We start from the raw sequence: 18,950 nt of genomic DNA on the forward strand, positions 1-18,950 counted from the left end.
TCAAAATATTTAGTTCCAGGGACCCCCCAGAAGCAAAATTTGAGTTACAAATGTTCGCTTAAAAAATACATATATTCAAAGATATATTCAAAGACACACATTTTCATCACTTTTCAAAAATAGCAGATCTACAAGCACACAGCGCGGCACTCGGTGCCGCACTGTGAGCTTGTATATCTGCTATTTTTCAATAGCTAAAGTATAAAATAATGAAGGCCCCTCCACCTTGGGCCCTAGTAACTCAGTCCCACTTTTCCCCCCCTTGTTGTGACGCTGGGGTTGCGTAACAATTGTAACAGCCCCGGAGTATTCTAAATATGAGGATGCACAAGCCATCAGCATGTGCATGTGTTTAGTCCGACGACAGGCCAAGTGTCGTCTCGGCGTGTGCACAGACCCGCTGTCTCCACTCCGTCTGCAGTCTGCAGTCTGTCTGCGTCTCCGCTCTTTAAAGCCGGGGGAGAACAAAGGCCTCAGACATCAGTCACACTGTGTTCAGCAGCGCCGCAGAACGTGTGTCGCCGTGCCACCAAACACTTCTAACATCTCCCAGCCAACTTGAACACACACACACACGCACACGCACACACACACACACACACACACACACACACACACACACACACACACACACACACACACACATTCCCTGGAAACGTCACATCCCAGATGTCTGATGAGTTTTTCTCTGTTTGGTACTTGATCATGACAGGGGTTTCATCAGCTTTTTTAGTTTCTGGACATGTCTTTCTGTGGGGTCAAACTCAGTGCTACTCAGATTCACTGTTAATTAGAACGGGTACACATTATTGAGTATCATTATGTTATGCTTTAACTATTGAAAAATAGCAGATATACAAGCTCACAGCGCGGCACCGAGTGCCGGGCTGCGAGCTTGTACATCTACTATTTTTGATTCTATAAGTGTCTTTTGAATCCTTCTAAGGTTTTTTGAAAAACCTATGTTTCTATGTCAGCAATCTGGCCAGCCATCGTCAAAGAAATTATCCTTTTCACTTAACTGGAGCTCAGTTAGTCTGTTCTGTTCTTGTCAGTGGTTCTGAAACTTTTCCATGTGAAGGACCCCCAAAATGATATTTATTTGGCCACGGACCCCCATCTCAAAATATTTAGTTCCAGGGACCACCCAGAAGAAAAATTTTAGTTACAAACGTTCGCTTTGAAAATACATATATTCAACGATTTTTCACACATTTTCACGACTTTTTCAGATATGCAGATATACAAGCTCACAGCGCGGCACTCGGTGCCGCGCTGTGAGCTTGTATATCTGCTATTTTTCACTGGTTAAAGCATTCAATAATGCTAGACCTGAATGGGTTACGGTTAAAATATTGAGGCGTAAAGATAAGCACTCGTGCACAGGGAGGTGTTGAACATGTGGCCTGATCAGACAAGACAGGGTATAATATCGCACGCACGCACGCATGCACACACATACGCACGCACGCACGCACGCACTCTCCTAGACATATTGGCACCTAGGATACACATAGGAAAAGGTGGGCATGATCACTATGAGCATAACAACTTCATGTTAATTTAGACTACAGACATCAATCTATAAATTCACTACATCACTGTGAGTGAGTGAGTGAGTGAGTGAGTGAGTGAGTGAGTGAGTGAGTGAGTGAGTGAGTGCATGCATGGGTTAAAGTTCTCGTTCGACACCACTGATTAGATTCCAAATAAGTTAGCATGTCTTCTATGAAATCATGTCACACGCCAAAAATAACAGATCTACAAATAACAGCTCAAGACCCTGATGTTGGATAGGAGAGTGTGGAGTGCAGTGATCCAGGAGGCCCGGGTTGTTTGCTAGAGCTAGACCACACTCTGGCATCACATCGCGCTGCATCGTAGACTGGCCTGGACTGTCTCACACGTAACTCCTTAAGCCCGTATCAGAGTCGGGTCCAGTCAAAAAGACTACACGGCACTACACCGCGGTGGATAGCCTTCCACCGCGGTGTAGTGCCGTGTAGTCTTTTTGAGTCATAAAACTACAACGTTAACGCTCAAAAAGACTACACAGCACTACACCGCGGTGGATAGCCTTCCACCGAGGACCCGACTCTGATACAGGCTTAAGTGTTTAACGCCGGGACCCGGGATCCCGGGAAATGGTTTCGGGACCAGTCGTCCCAGAGATAGTTTTTTTTTTCCTTGTCAGAAATTACTATTATTACTAGAAAGGCCTACTACAGCGCGGATTCAATTAGGCTGCCGGCCACATTATCCTCGCCTCCTTTTTTAACAGGAAACATACAGTATATATCAGAATGCCCAGCCCGGTCCTGCTAAAGCCCAACAAGGCTCTGCAATACAATAATCCCAAGTCCAACACAAAACAAATCTCTCTCTGACTCTCTCTTCTGGCTGATTCTCAGCATGAATGGAAGTTTGGTTTGGCTATTAATATCACGGGACGCGTCGGACGGAGAGTGCCATGGAATTCTAAAGCCATATCTCATACACTAGATAAACTTGTTGTTTGATTAAATATAATGTGGCCTGGCACCGGAAAAAGCTCATAGCTCATTAATACTGTGGATACCGACCGTCCCTTTACTATTCTGTCCCTTACAGAGACACAGCCAGCATGCTTATAATGTGACTTTATCCAGCAGCAAATAATACAAAATTTAAGGTAAAGTTGTTGACAATCATGCTGTGAAGAATATAAAGCCAGTTACATGATCCAGCTGCTGTACTGTAAGTAATTGTGGTCTATAAGTTGTGTTACTCTTAATCCAGAGTGACTTGAGTGCAGGGTCAGAGTCAGAGACACGAGCCCTAGTCAACATCAATAGATTAATTTGAGTGCTATAAAAAGCAAGTAGACGTCAACAAGAGTTACTTTGACAGCTTACTGTAGTGTTTTCATAGGAAAACGGCTTGTTTCTCAGGGCAGTTACCCTTCTGTCCCTATATGCACGGCTGCTGTGTCTGCTCTCCTGAAGCAATGGTTCTCAACCTTTTCAGGCCGCGACCCCCAAAATAATCATATTTTAACTGGGGACCTGTCACGGGGCAACCCGTGCCCTATATACAGATACAATGTTTGAGGACAATGTACACACACCCAGCTAAGCGGTGTTTTCCATTTGACTAACTTTGCCGGCCGGCTTTGGAAATTACTGTGAATGGTTGGTTCATGGACAAGTGTTCTTAAGCTTGTGTTTCAATGCATTTTAATGTTCTAATGTTTATTGAATCATTGGTGGTGGTAATCAGGGGTGTGGTCACCTCCCTAGTTGTCTCTTCTCCACAGCCGGTGGCAATTCCTTCTTTAATAGGAATGGGCCAAGTGCTGTGGAGGAGAGGGGGTTCCCTTTGGGTTTCAGTAATGTGTTGGGGTGAAATGTCATTCTTTTGAAGTTAACCTAACCCAAAGTTTAAGTGTAACGCATCATGTAGTATGCTTAGGTTACTCTTACTAGCTGCGGGTTATTGAATGTTTATTTGGAAGTATATGGAAGTATTGCTAAGGCTAATTGATGTCCTGTGGTAGGGCCCACTCCCTACAGGGCAGGCAAGTTAGTTCTGATGTAGACAGACACAAGAGAGCATTCCCTGAAGGGAGAGCTACGGGGCCGTGCTGTGATCATGGTTTTTCCCGAAGAGAGTTCTTGGCCTGTTGGGTTATGTTAGTGTCTGCCTGAGTGTTTATTTTTCAGCGCTGTTCAATTCTTTTCTATTTTTGGTCAGTCTTATTTTTGTCTATTTGCTGTCTTGGTGAAATACACTGCTATTGGAAGGTGTTTTGGTGAAATAAAAACCCTTAATGACAATCCTGAGACTGTTTTTGAAGCCTGGCCGCTCGGGCAGCCTTACATGTGGTGTCAGAAGAAAAGAAAAACGGTCCAGAAGATCTAGAATGCCTCCCAAGAACCAGCACAAGCAGCAGCAAACAACAGCCATGAAGGAAGAGGGTGCCACAGGGGGAGCCATCGAGGAAGGTTTCCAGCCCAAGGTGGACACAACCACTTCCAGAGAGACGGGTATGGCCAGGAGGAAGATGGAGAAGAAGTGGAACCAGCAGCGGCGCAATGTTCTAAACCCCCAGATCACCCGGTTCCAGTGGACCTCGAGGCAACCAGGGCGCAGTCGAGGGTGCCTGCAACACAGCTTGTCGGTGGCAGCGACACATCAGAGGCAGCTGCAGGAGTTGCAGCAACACCGGTGCCAGAGGTGGAGCCGAATCGGGTGGGTGAAAAGACTTGAGCGCAAAGGCCAAAGAATTTGGTTCCTTTGCGAGGCGGCCTTTAGCTTCTGTGCAGGAAAGGTTCAGAAGTGTACAGAAGAAGACTTCCTTTCCTGGACGCCACAGGGGGCGTCATCAGAAGGGGGGGGAAATGTCACGGGGCAACCCGTGCCCTATATACAGATACAATGTTTGAGGACAATGTACACACACCCAGCTAAGCGGTGTTTTCCATTTGACTAACTTTGCCGGCCGGCTTTGGAAATTACTGTGAATGGTTGGTTCATGGACAAGTGTTCTTAAGCTTGTGTTTCAATGCATTTTAATGTTCTAATGTTTATTGAATCATTGGTGGTGGTAATCAGGGGTGTGGTCACCTCCCTAGTTGTCTCTTCTCCACAGCCGGTGGCAATTCCTTCTTTAATAGGAATGGGCCAAGTGCTGTGGAGGAGAGGGGGTTCCCTTTGGGTTTCAGTAATGTGTTGGGGTGAAATGTCATTCTTTTGAAGTTAACCTAACCCAAAGTTTAAGTGTAACGCATCATGTAGTATGCTTAGGTTACTCTTACTAGCTGCGGGTTATTGAATGTTTATTTGGAAGTATATGGAAGTATTGCTAAGGCTAATTGATGTCCTGTGGTAGGGCCCACTCCCTACAGGGCAGGCAAGTTAGTTCTGATGTAGACAGACACAAGAGAGCATTCCCTGAAGGGAGAGCTACGGGGCCGTGCTGTGATCATGGTTTTTCCCGAAGAGAGTTCTTGGCCTGTTGGGTTATGTTAGTGTCTGCCTGAGTGTTTATTTTTCAGCGCTGTTCAATTCTTTTCTATTTTTGGTCAGTCTTATTTTTGTCTATTTGCTGTCTTGGTGAAATACACTGCTATTGGAAGGTGTTTTGGTGAAATAAAAACCCTTAATGACAATCCTGAGACTGTTTTTGAAGCCTGGCCGCTCGGGCAACCTTACAGGACCCCCCAAAAAAAAGAAGGACATCTGGGAACTCAGATTAGGGACCCCCTACCTGACGAGCACTAAGAGTTGAGGCATTACATTTTTATGACACGGTTTTATTATGAAAATAGCCGATCTACATCATGCTCACAATGCCTCGCAAAGCGAGGCGCTGCGCTCCCTCTGCCAACCTGGGGAGAGCCCCGAACTGAGCTCATGCTTCCTTTAGTATATGAGGAGTGAGCCGGCTGCTTCTTATCACCTGACAGGGGGAAGCTTCCCCAGTTGGACGTAGCGCGGGAAAGGAACACTTTATTCCATCAAGTTCCTTTCCCCTCCATCAGGCCCCCCGGCTGGCCAGGGGGAGGCAGTATAGAGACCAGGATTACTGCATGTTTTTGTTAGGGTACCTACCCTAGGGGGACACGGGGAGAACATCACACAGAAAGGCCCTTTCGCCAACCCCACCTAGGGTGTGGGTGCTGATGACGCTCGACTAACTCTTTTTTTCAAATGACCAGTCAGCACGCCAAGGGGGCTTACTTCACCTACTTGATGTTCTTAAAACAAACCACTGCCCTCTACATTCTCTGTCAACTGGCCATCCTTACACCCTGTCTTAAAATCCATCGGTTCATGCTTATCTAACACACGTCAAACAAAATCTGCCGTCTCCAACACCCATTCTGGTATCATTGTTTATGGTATTTCCCAAACAAAATACTGTATTAGGTCTGTCATCATTGCAGTGTGCTGCAGCCAAAGACTGCAACTGGAATTTGCGATGAACACTGAAACTCCACCATTTTATTCCCCGATTCTCTACCAACTAAAATATTCGCTCAACACTGGTATGTCAGACAGTGTCTGTCTCTTGGTCTCTCTCTTCCTTTTCCTGTCTTTTTTTTTCTTCTTTAAACACGTTGTCTCTTTTGGGTGGCAACCACAGAAGAATTTGTTCTTAACTTGCCAAAATTACCGAGCAGCACCTGGCTGCAGACACTAGGGTCCTGTTGAGGTCCACGGGAGACAGGAACCTCAACAAGTGGCAGGAAGTGACCTCACAGTGCGCAAGTGACTTCATGCCGCTTGTGGAGGTCACGTAACGTCTCTGCCTTGCAGTCCAAGGCACTACAGTCCCTTTGAGCCGCATTTCGCTACATGTGTACATGTTATCTTTTAGACAACCCAACTCTACCCCTAACCTTAAACTTAACCTCCATGGGGTAGAGCAAGAAAGAGGTGTGAGGTCACTTCCTGCCACTTGTTGAGGTTCCTGTCTCCCGTGGACCTCAACAGGACCCTAGTGGCTCCAGCCAGGTAGTCTTGAAATTACCTACCTACCTACCTACCCACCCACCCAAACACAAACAAAAATGTTGTTCCATTCCCGCCACTGGCCAGTAGATGGCATGCTTGATCCATTGCACTTTTCAAGGCTAAGGCACAGAATGAAAAATGAACAAAGCTCTCCAGCAGCGCAGCCTATTCAGGAAATGAAGTTATTGTGTTCATTGTCAGGTGGACAACAATATCCACAAACATGTGCACGGTACAGTTAATAGCATGCTGTTGGGTAGGTTACAGGGGCATGCTGGGCCCCTGATTCAGCCCGGGAAAAAGAGTTGGAGAGGCCCTCATTGCACGCTATAGAGAGAGATCTCCCTCTATAGCACTGCTGCTACTCAAAGATTTGTGACAAAGTGACAAGCCAGTGGGCCAATTACGTGAGTTATATTTCGTCGTTGTCGGGTGGAAACCTTGTACGTCCAAAACCGTTTGTTTTGTATTTATCATTTTAAAAATGATTTAAACTAGTGAAAACAGCCGATCTACAAGCACACAACGCCTCGCGGTGGTGCGAGGCGTTGTGTGCTTGTAGATCTGCTGTTTTCACTACTTTTGTGTTTACAAATTTGAAACTTGGAGATACGAGGTTTCTGCCCGACAGTGACGATTTACTTTGTTGGCCGCCCAGCCCCCAAAATGGAACAAAGGCCGACATTTTATTTACATTTTTTTCCTAATGGCCGGCCTGGACCAGGCCGGGAATGAACCGGCCGTTCGGGAGCTGTCCCGCTTTTCCCAATGGCCAGCACGTCCCTGGTAGGTTATATATTATGAACCATGAATCATGCTGTCCATGGTGTGGTCCATGACAAAAGCGCTCCCTGTTTTCAGTGAAGAAGACACACGTGAGCAGAATCTCCAAATAGTGGAAGGTAACCAAGTATATATAGTACAGTACTTCAGTACAATTCTGAGGTAGCTACTTTTACTTTACTCGAGTATTTCGATACTTTATACCAGGTTGTCAAAATTTCAACCTTTAAGTCTAGCCTGTCTAGGACCTAAAAATTAATATGTATTTGGCCACGGACCCCAACCTGAAAATGTTTTGTGCCAGGGACCCCCACAAGATAAAATGTATAGACCTACAAGATTTTTTTGCCATTTAAAAAAGAAAAAATCAGATGCACAAGCGCACAGTGCGGCACGAGGTGGCAATCTTTGCTAAAAGCCAACGTATAAATGGATTAAATTGGTTAAAATCAGTGCAGTGGTCTAGGGTTTTTTGGAGGGTATAATTTCCTCCCACACGCACGGCATGCGCACGGAACACACTGAATGAAATGCATTCTGCATAACAAGTACTGTTTTACCGTTGCTACAGAATATTTTGATGCTAATACTTTTCCACTTTGACTAAAGACTTTGGCTGCAGTAAAAAAAAAATATAGCACTTTCCATGATTGGGCACAATTCTTCATTGATGTCAAATAGAATAGAGCTCTTTCTATTTACAGTGCAGTGAATGGAATCAGCCCTGAACTCCTGGCATCACATCATTCAGTCAGTCATGAAGCAGTCTTTAAAACCCTGTTACTGAGTAGAGAATGGGTTTGAATGTGGCAATTATTGTGTGTGTGTGTGTGTGTGTGTGTGTGTGTGTGTGTGTGTGTGTGTGTGTGTGTGTGTGTGTGTGTGTGTGTGTGTGTGTGTGTGTGTGTGTGTGCGTGAGCAACAATATACAGTACTGTATATTTAAATAGGCTACACAAAACCACATTCGTTGTCGGGAAGAAGCCTTGTTATGCTTTTTGGTAATTATTGGTCAGTCACAACAAGCGTGTTGGTAAAATATTTATAAAACTCACAGACACACTTACAGTAACTGCTTTAGAAAATAGCAGGTCTATGAAATAAGGCATTCAACAAAAAAGACCCATAAAATGATGAAATATGGTTTCTGCCTGACATTGAAGATATCATATCATATCAAGTGCTCCCATGTCACTGAAGTATGCCTCCAATGTGTGATTATCTCTGTAGCTGGATGGATGAGGTCATGAGAGATGATGTAATTCCCTAATGTGTGTGTGTGTGTGTGTGTGTGTGTGTGTGTGTGTGCGCGCGTGTGCGTGCGCGTGTGTGTGTGTGTGTGTGTGTGAGACAGAGAGAGCGAGTATGCGTGGATTTGTGGGGGTGCGTGGGCATGTGTGCAATGTGCATACGTACAGTAGCCTATATATGTAATGCTATATCGCAGGCGTCTTCAACTACAGGGGGGCTTTGTGTGATAGAAACATTTTTTCTCCTTTTTTACATTAACCACTTGAACCCTATAGCGTAGGGTATATTTAGCCACTTCAGCCAAAAATAGCAGATCTACAAGCTCAACGCCTCGCAGCGCGAGATGTTGTGTTGCTATTTTCGGCAAAGAGCTTTGGTGTAGAGGGGGGGGGAGAGTACAGAGTGAAAAGGACAAGATTATTGACGGTTCAAGCGGTTAAATATCTGAAAACACATTAAAAACGAATCCAACATACACTGGCGATCGTGCTGTCAAACGATGAAACTATATAGAATCTAGTAACAGGTTGTCGTGGTCCCTGCTCCATTTCCCTTTCAACGAAGGGGTCCTTGGCCTGAAAACGTTGAAGACCCCTGGTATAGCCTGTATTATGTAATGCTATATCGTCTCTGTAGGGTGGAAACCTCATGCCCAAAGCTTTGTTTAGAGTTTGTACATCTGCAACTTTTTATACTTATGTGTGACAAGCCAGCGCAACATACTGGCTCCGCTATGTGTGGGAGGCGGGGGAACACAGGCACCTGTCAGTCATTCTGGCCTTGAGAATTATTAAACAGCTTTAATGTTCGTCATCACACATTACGTTTTTTTGTTTTTTGGGGGCTGGGCTTAGGGCAAATCAGTCATGAAGCAGTTTTGAAAGATTTGCCGTCAGGCATCCATGCCTATGTGACAATGCTTAAGTTAGCCAGGTTAATAAACCAGATCGCACAACACCACCCCGTGGTGTAGTGTCTGGTTTATTAACCAGGCAAAGGAAAGCTTTCCACCTCAAATTTGCGGTGGATAGCTCTTCACCGCAGACTCTGATCGAGGCTTCAGTGGATTGTGCCCGGACCAGTAGGTCAGTGGGCGCCCCGACCACACCTTTTTTTTAATGAGAGAAAAACAGAAACAAAGAACTACAGTAATACCTCACAGCAGCAGTGTTGTTTTCCTGCTGCGCAATGCAAAGCCCGAGACGTAATTACGTCTCGACGTAACAAAATTTGGCACATCCAGATGTGCCAATTTCCCCCACAATGCACCTGGATTCTGCTTCTACCGGGTGCTTAAAAACGCCACTGAGCAACTTGCATTGAAATGAATAGCTGGCTGCGGGGCTATCCCGCAGCCAGTGTACGATCAAGTAGGGTGTACGCCAGTGTACGATCAAGTAGGGTGTTCATTACAGTGGTGGAAAGTAAGTACATTTACTTGTGAGTAAATGAGAAAAAATGTGAGTACTTTCTCCACCACTGGTTAATTTTACGGAAGAAAACACAAAAAAAGTACGAATGTGGAGATAAGTGGTTTCTACCCGACTGCGACGATAATGCGTCTACTACTGTGACTGAATACAGAGAGCGTCTCCATCACTGCAGGAGGCTATAGGAGCCCAGCTCAGGTGTTTTCCTTAACAAGAACAAAGATGTCCTCTGCTGGGTGGGACCTGCTGGGGAAGACAATAAACACTGACCACACACAGGACGGGACCACCTCCACAGGAAAAATGAATGGTCCAATTCATCATACAAGAGTCGCATAAAAGTTGCAAAAAAAACAAGCTCACAACGCGTCACATTTTCGTTGTGAGCTTATAGATCTGCAATTTGCGCTGCTTGAAAAACTCATTTGAAAGCTAACGTTAAGTTAATTTGGTTAGTGGTTAATGTAAGTAACCTTTTTACTCCACTACAATTATTTTACTTCTTTTCTTTATAGTTACAAGTTTAGCCACTGAGATGCAGTGGAGTAGAAGTATTCTGCCCTTATACCGTGTGTCCTGTACAGTACTAGACAGATATAGCGAACGAAAAATACACATCTCCAACAAGGCTTAACTTTTCTTGAACTTTACTTGAAGAATGTCAGATCAAATCCGTAAAAAGACAAATGTTCCCAAGGCCCTATTTAAACAGAAACACTGTGTGTTGGCAGGAGGAGAAAGAACTGTGGCTGAAGCAGTGTGACTGAGGAAAGAATCACAGCTGCTACCTACTACTCATCATCATCATCATCATTCGAGTGCCCTCGAGATCAGCGACACAAGCTGCTTCCACTGGTCTCTGTTGCTCATTGCCGCACCAAGTTCATTTACAGTCAGTCCTGTGTCCCTACTTAGAACATCTGGGAATGTGAGTGGTCTAGTTCCCCTTGATGGGCAGGGGAGTCTCCACAGAAGAATATCCGAGATGACCTGGTCCTTTGCTCTGTGACAGTGTCCTGCAAAGCGGAGTCTTCTTTGTGCCACCACAAATGAGATGGGAGGGATGCCTCCATAAATCTGAGCTTTAGTTGGATGGTTCCTCCATGAAAGGTTCTGGACACGCATTAGGAGTCTTGTGTATGTTCCGTCAAGACGATCCCGGAACTCCTTATTCATTGTCCATGTTTCAGCACCATACAGCAGGATACTTTCCACACAGGCTTTGAACAGGTTGATCTTGGTAGCTCTTGAGATGTCTGACTGCCATATAAGATGTAGCTTATTGCAAGCACTCCAGGCCTGTCCTTTCCTTGTCAGGAAGTCCTTTTTGCTACTGACTACGTATGATCCAAGGTATTTGAACTACCTACTACTATACAATTGCATTGTCACACCTGTTAGTAGATAAAGATCGAAGCTTTGGACTGGTTACATTTGTATGCATGATACCAAACTCAGACACAAGAGGGAGTCATCCTTACAGACACAGAAGTATAAAGTATTAAACAGTGTAAAAGTTTACAGTACAGTACTTGAGTAAATGTACTCAGTTACCCCCTCTCTCTCTCTCTCTCTCTCTCTCTCTCTCTCTCTGACTGTCTGGATGCCAGGCCCATGGAGAAGCTTAGCCATGAGGAAGTGAGAGATCCAACACTAATCCATTTCCTCACCTAAAACCTCTGCCATTAAGCCTAGTCTCTATACTTCTCTCTTCTTCTCTATCTAGCAAGCTCACACCGCGTCTCAAGGCGTTGTGTGCGTCTAGACCAATGGTTTTCAACCTTTTCAGGCCGTGACCCCCAAAATAATCATATTTTAACTGAGGACCCCCAACCCTGACGAGCACTAAGAGTTGAGGCGTTGCACGGTTCTATTGTGAAAATAGCAGATCTACATTTTAGAGGTATTAAAAATCCTTAAATTGTCAGATACCCTCTATACACTTAAACTTTATGTTGGTTTGTTTATTGTTGAGTGAGAAAACAAAGTTTCACATTAAGCTAATCGTCTGGGGACACCCCAAAATTATTTGGGGACCCACCTGGGAGTCCCGACCCACAGTTGAGAACCACTGGTCTAGATCAGCTATTTTTTTAAGTGAGTACATAATGAGTTACTTTGACTTTTTACACCAATACTTTTATAACTTTGAATTCAGGGCTTTTATTTGTAACAGAAAATATTGTAAAAGAAATATATATAAAGAAGAGCTGATACTTCTTCCACCACTAAGACGAAGGCTCATTTCTATGCCAAAGGCGCCTCTTCTTTTGGTTGCTACTCTCCCGTTTCCATAGTGACAATAAATAGAGTCCATATTCATTTCTCTATAAATAGAAGGCAGAGGGCTCCAACCTTTCTGCTTCCTGGCCTGGCCGGGCCGGCAGCCACCTGAGTATTGTCTTGTTATGTAAGCCATTAGAGAGAGTAGAGTTCAGCGCTACAGTTGAGTCATACGCCATGAAAAAGACCCATCGGGATCATGTTTGCTTTTAAGTGCTGCAACTGTTCAACACTTAGCTCCATGGTCCAGATTAATTAATAATTCATGGCTCCCGAGCCAAAAAGAAAAGTCGTACGCATGGTGAATCCCATCAGGCCGAGGGAAATGCTGTATTCACAGCAGAAAGGTCAGGGGTCATACTGTACACCAGGGTTCCCCAATAGGCGGCCCGCGGGCCATTTGCGGCCCGTGGGGGGCTACTGTCTGGCCCCCACCAACGTATCTCCAAATGTGTATGATCTTTCGCAAAGTAAAGCCCTGCTTCATCATACAAGGCCATCACACAAAAGTAGTGAAAACAGCAGATCTACAAGCACACAACGCCTCGCATCGCGAGGCGTTGTGTGCTTGTAGATCGGCTGTTTTCACTAGTTTAAATCATTTTTAAAATGATAAATGCAAAACAAACGGTTTTGGACATACAAGATTTTCACCCGACAACGACGATATCGGAACTGTCGCTGGAGTAGCGGGAACGCCACCGTCACCCCCTGCAATGTTGTGGCCCTCGGCTTGCTACCCTAGACATAATTCGGCCCGTGGGGAAAACTAATTGGGGAACCCTGCTGTACACAGTGGTTCTCAACCTGCGAGTGATTTCCGGCGGGTCCCCCGATCAGTCGTGTCGCACCAAATTCTGGGCCCTGGGTACAAGGATTCACTGCGGCCCCCCCCCCATGACATTGAATGTTCTTCATAGGGGGATGGGGTTAACCCATTTAGACTGGGAACGCATTATTTTGTACTTTAACTATTAAAAAATAGGAGCCGCGCTGCGAGCTTGTAGATTTGCTATTTTTGAAAACACGTGAAAATGTGTGAAAGTCTTTGACTATTTCAAATCCTTCAAAGGTTTTTTGAAAAAAACTATGTTTCTGTGTCAGTGGTACTCAACACTTTTTCATGTGAAGGACCCCCAAGATGATAGTTACAAATGTTCGCTTAAAAAATACAAATATTCAAAGATTTGAAAACATTTGCACGACTTTTCAAAAATAGCAGATCTGTGAGCTTGTATATCTGCTATTTCTTTATAGCTAATGTATCCACGGGTTTCCAACGCCCCATAGTGCATTGCGCAGACGTTGTACCGAGCTTCCGGCGGATTTACAAACTCATAACGGGCTGCATCTGCGACGCGACGTGAGCTTGTATGTCTGCTGTTAAACCGAAAGTGTGGTCCAAATAATCTCCAGTAAACTCCCGCGGAAACAGGTGGATACAATAATTAAGGCCCCTCCACCTTGGGCCCTAGTAACTCAGTCCCACTTCCCCCCCTTGTGACGCCCCTGGACAGAATTAAGACATAAGGGAAAAGTAACTTACTTGGCTTTAGCATCTGCGTCTTCATGTCCCTTAGTGGACACATCCTCCAAGCCTCCAATCAGGTGCTTGAATGAGCTGTAAACACAGGAAGCACATGTTATTGTTATACGGCTACAATTTAAACATTTCTTTGTTATGTAATGACATTGATGTATCGTGGAACCAAGCCAGCCAGTGTCACACACAGGCATGGACCTTTGCATAATATATACAAAACTAGTGAAAATATAGCTGATCTGCAAGCACGCAACCGCGAGGCGTTGTGTGCTTGCTTGTAGATCAGCACTTTTCAATATTTAACTCATTTTTAAAATGATAAACACAAAATAAACGGTTTTGGACATATAAGGTTTCCATCCCACAACCTAAATGGACTGTGTTGTACGACGAATGTCGGAAAGTAGCCTATATAGAGGCTCGCAACGCATCAAAGTTCAATGCAAATAGTGTGTGTGTGTGTGTGTGTGTGTGTGTGTGTGTGTGTGTGTATGTGTGTGTGTGTGTGTGTGTGTGTGTGTGTGTTTGTGTGTGTGTGTGTGTGCGTGCGTGTGTGCGCATGTGTGCGTGCGTGTGTGTGTGGCAAGTGGGCATGTCCTTTGGGCAAGTAGAACATGACCTGTACTTGCCCGACGGGCAAGTGCCAATGAGACCTTAGTTTCAACCCCTGATGGGTATTATTGAACCTGCTACAGCCGAGTTTATTTACGGCTATCATTAGCCCTATAAATATAGCCTTGCTGAAATAAATAGACAGGCTATTAAAATCAAAGGCAGGCGGCACCGACAGACAGGACATCGGGTGTGCCAGGCTTGCGAGGCACACCCGACCTGAGCCAAGCAGCGTGTGTGTGTGGCACCACATGCCAACCGGGCAGCATGCCATCTGCATCTGCAAATTTTGATTTAGTTCAAGTCATAGTCTTGTTTTGAAATGTAAATTCGCTTAAAAAGTGTTTTAAATCTATGGTTGCTTTTGTTAACGGAAATGTATTGTCGGGGCCTTGATGGCATCGTAAAGCCCAACTTTATACTTGGTTGAAAATAGCCGATCTAAAAGCTCACAAGGTGTCGCTTGCTTTTAGATCTGCTATTATCAGAGCGCAACACCCGAGCGCAACCAAACATAAAATGACTTGTCTTTTAGTTCTACCGGATCTCTTCTCCACTAGTCCCTCCCTTACATTTTAGTCTAGTTTTTAATCTGTTGATGATATTATTTAGTCTTTGTTTTCAGATCACAGCCCATATGGGGATGATCTTGACATCATTACCAGGACGTCATATAGACATTTTAGTTTGACATGATTATTGTTATTGTTTGTAATGTTAGTTGAAATATGAGCATATAAGGTTATACTCTGGGACATATCTAACTAGTTATGATATTTATCTGGCCTAGAATATCACCAGATTTCAACCAACATTAAATCCTGTCAAACAAAAACGTCCATACAACGTCCTGGTAATGACGTCAAGATCATCCCCATATGGGCTGTGATATGGCCACAACCGAGACGTCACCAGGGACCATTGGGAAAAACTCCCGAATGGCCGGTTCATTCCCGGCCGGTCCAGGCCGGCCATTTGGAAAAAATGTCGGCCTTCGTTCCATTTTGGGGGCTGGGCGGCCAACAAAGTAAATCATCAATGTTGGGCAGACACCTCTCCAAGTTTCAAATGTATACATTTTTTCGCAAAGCAAAGCCCTGCTTCATCATACAAGGCCGTTGCACAAAAGTAGTGAAAACAGCAGATCTACAAACACACAACGCCTCGCGGTGCGAGGCGTTGTGTGCTTGTAGATCGGCTGTTTTCACAGTTTAAATCATTTTTTAAATGATAAATACAAAACAAACGGTTTTGGACATACAAGGTTTCCACCCGACAACGACGAAATATAACTCATGTAATTGGCCCATTGGCTTGTCACTTGTCATGATCTGAAATGGCAAATCTTTGAGTAGCAGCAGCGCTATAGAGAGATCTCTCTCTATAGCGCGCAATGAGGGCCTCTCCAACTCTTTTTCCCGGGCTGAATCAGGGGCCCAGCACGTCCCTGGACGTCACTGATTGGTCCAGGTCCTGACTGTGCTTGCTGGGCTTGTTTCTGGAACGATAGCTTCACATTGCAGCGCACCGTTCTCGAGGACGCATCATGCAGACTCCAGACTACCTTCGGAGGTAGTTTTGTTCGGTGTTTCAGGGAACAGTACGCAGCCTTCACACTATCAAAACATCTGCCAAGTAGTCTCGAGTACACACCCGAGACTGCAGTGTGAACCCACCCCTAGTGTAGGAGAGAGCCGTCTCATTGGCGAGGTAATGAGGTGCTTGGTGTGTAGAAAAGCGTGACTGATTGAAAGCAATCAGCACACTGAGAGCTGATTACAGCTAAGGCTGTATATGACTCCCGTGCCCTGCATGAACGAAGGCAATGCTTAATTTCTCAGACTTTTTAAATTCAAGGACCCCCAGTTTGGTACGCAGTGGTTCTCAAAGTGGGGTCCGGGGACCCCCAGGGGACCTTGGGGGGTGTTCCAGGGGGACCCCAGCAAAAGGAATTAAAATAGCATCACAATCATTTTAACCACTTTATCCATTTATATGTTGGTAATTCAAAAACAGCATATCTACAAGCTCAAAGCTCGTCACTTTGTGCCACACTGTGAGTCAGTTAATCTATATATTTTTTCAAACACAAATCCGGGGGTCCCTGGCACAGAACACTGTTGTAGAGAGAGGGAGTCAGTCAAAGACAAAAAGTGAGAGAGTAAAATTGAAAGTCAGACGGTTGTACCACTAAGGCACCGTGACGGCAAAAGGATAAAGACAGGATTAGTGTGTGAGAGGTTTCGCTCCAGACTTAAAAGAGACTGCAGCCTCCCTCCCAACCGCAGGGACAAAGTGCAGCCCTATCACTTCATCTCGCTGCCAGCCTGATGATCCTTGGCCCTCAGGCTTCACTTAGCATCCAGCGATCACATCCTGGAAGCACGTCGGATCCCCTTAACGAGAGGAACCGGTTGGATTTCGGTGTGTTTCGTCTGCTACTATGCACTTAACTCCAACCCATCGCAACTTGCAACCATTTTAGACACGGCGGCACTGTTTAGTCAATCGTCCCTTATAGTCAAGGAAAATTAGCAGAATATCTGTCAAATCTGGGAGTAAATTCCTTACCAAACAATTTCTTCACCAATGTGTTTGTAAAGGTGTCTAGTAACATATCTAACAAAGACTGAAATTCAACATCCCTAGCAAAATCTTTCTGGGTCTCATTTTTCGCCACCTAGTGGCGGAAAAAATTACCTCTGGGAACTCAGATTGCATACACTGTACTATAAGGGAAAAAATCACTCCCAAAAATATGCTTTAAGTGGGATGTGAGGGGTCTAACTAGGTGTTTTTAATTATTCTGAATCCATTGCAAGCATTTGTTTTGCACGGAAAACATTCCTTGGACCAAAAATGGACCCCATACACCTTGTGAAAAGTGATGACTCATCACTAAACCATCGTTTTTTTGCGTCTGATTTTGGCCCAATGAATGTTTTTCGTGCAAAACAAATGCTTGCAATGGATTCAGAATAATTGAAAACACCTAGTTAGACCCCTAACATGCTACTTAAAGCATATTTTTGGGAGTGATTTTTTCCCTTATAGTACAGTGTATAGTAAGTGAATGAGACCCAGAATTACCCTAGCTGTCAAATATTTTGCTAGAGATGTTGAATTTCAATCTTTGTTAGATATGTTACTAGACACCTTTACAAACACATTGGTGAAGAAATTGTTTGGTAAGGAATTTATTCCCAGGGTTTTATTAAAATACCCTGACTATTAGTGAGGGAACGTTAGTAGTCTATCAATGTCCCCTCCCCCCTTTCTCGTTTAGGCATGGGACGATATGAAAATTTCATGTCACGATTATTGTGACCAAAGAAATTGCGATTTACGATATTATCGCGATAATCAAAGCATCCCCGTTATCCTGGGGCGTAACATTTGCCAAAGAATAGGAGATCTACAAGCTCACAACGCATCGCAACGCGACGCGTTGTGAGCTTTTAGTTCGGCTATGTTTTGGCAAAGAGATTTGGTAGTGAGTGAAAAAAAAGACTGTATCAAGTACGTCCGTTTTACCAATTATAGAGGGTACCGAATATGCAGCTCGGCAAATAAAAGGTGAATTGATCCCAGTTGGTCCCAGTTGGTCCCATCCCTAGTCTCGTTGGTAGTCTATCTATTCCCCTCCCCCCTTCATACACATGAAGATGGAGCTACATTATTGATGAGTCTTCAGGCCCATACGGGAAGTGACTTGACAGCTTTGACAGGAGGGAATAAAGCCTCGATCAGAGTCTGCGGTGAAGAGCTATCCACCGCAAATATGAGGTGGAAAGCTTTCCACCTCAAGTCAGAAAATAAGTGAAGGCCATCATAGTCAGTTACGGTGAAGTCCTTTTCACCGTGACTGACTGGTCTACTCTAGATCGACCAATCAGTGAACGGGGTGTAGAGCCTATCTGTCTGATAGTAAAAACAGAGAGATGTGTCGGGACTCGCGGCGGAAAGCTCTTCACCGCGAGGAATGACGTAACGTTGTAGTTTTATGACTCAAAAAGACTACACCGCGGTGGATAGCCTTCCACCGAGGAGCCGACTCTGATCGAGGCTTAAGAAGAACACAGATGAGTATCGCTGCAGCTCAAAACGCGTTGCTTCGTGTCATGTTTCGTGCTTGTAGATCTGCAACTATTTATGCGTTTGTGTGACGTTGTAGTGTGATCAAGTAAGCAAGAGTCTTCAACAGGGGGTCCGGGACCCCTAAGGGGTCCTCAGAGTTAATACAGGGGGTCCTTCAAATCTTTGTGTGGTAGAAAACTTTTTTTATATTAACCACTTGAACCCTAGCGTTCATATTCTGCGAACTTTAGCCAAAAATAGCAGATCTACAAGCTCAGTGAGCTTGTAGATCGGCTATTTCGGCAAAGAGGTTTGGTGTAGAGGGGAAAAGAGCAGACTAAGTACAGAGTGAAAGGTCAAGTTTTTTAAGTATTGACGGTTCAAGTGGTTAAATATCCTAAAACACAAATTGACATGAATCCAAAATACACTGATGATTGTGCTGTCAAACGATGAAACTATATGGAATCTAT

General features: G+C 44.7%; 1 protein-coding gene across 2 annotated transcripts in view; it reads right to left on the reverse strand.

Annotated features, from left to right (window-relative positions):
* LOC308297587 (cGMP-dependent protein kinase 1) overlaps positions 1 to 18,950 on the reverse strand; it is a gene marked incomplete at both ends in the record, with an annotated part of 208,173 nt that overhangs the window by 12,746 nt on the left and 176,477 nt on the right. For both annotated transcript variants that reach the window (XM_080741064.1, XM_080741063.1), the window contains one exon: positions 13,792 to 13,866. In XM_080741064.1, coding sequence (XP_080597190.1) covers positions 13,792 to 13,866 — 75 coding nt within the window. The remainder of the gene's footprint in view (positions 1 to 13,791; positions 13,867 to 18,950) is intronic.

The sequence above is a fragment of the Nannobrachium achirus genome (assembly GCF_963921795.1).
Source record: "Nannobrachium achirus genome assembly, chromosome: 13".
Classification (NCBI taxonomy): domain Eukaryota; kingdom Metazoa; phylum Chordata; class Actinopteri; order Myctophiformes; family Myctophidae; genus Nannobrachium; species Nannobrachium achirus.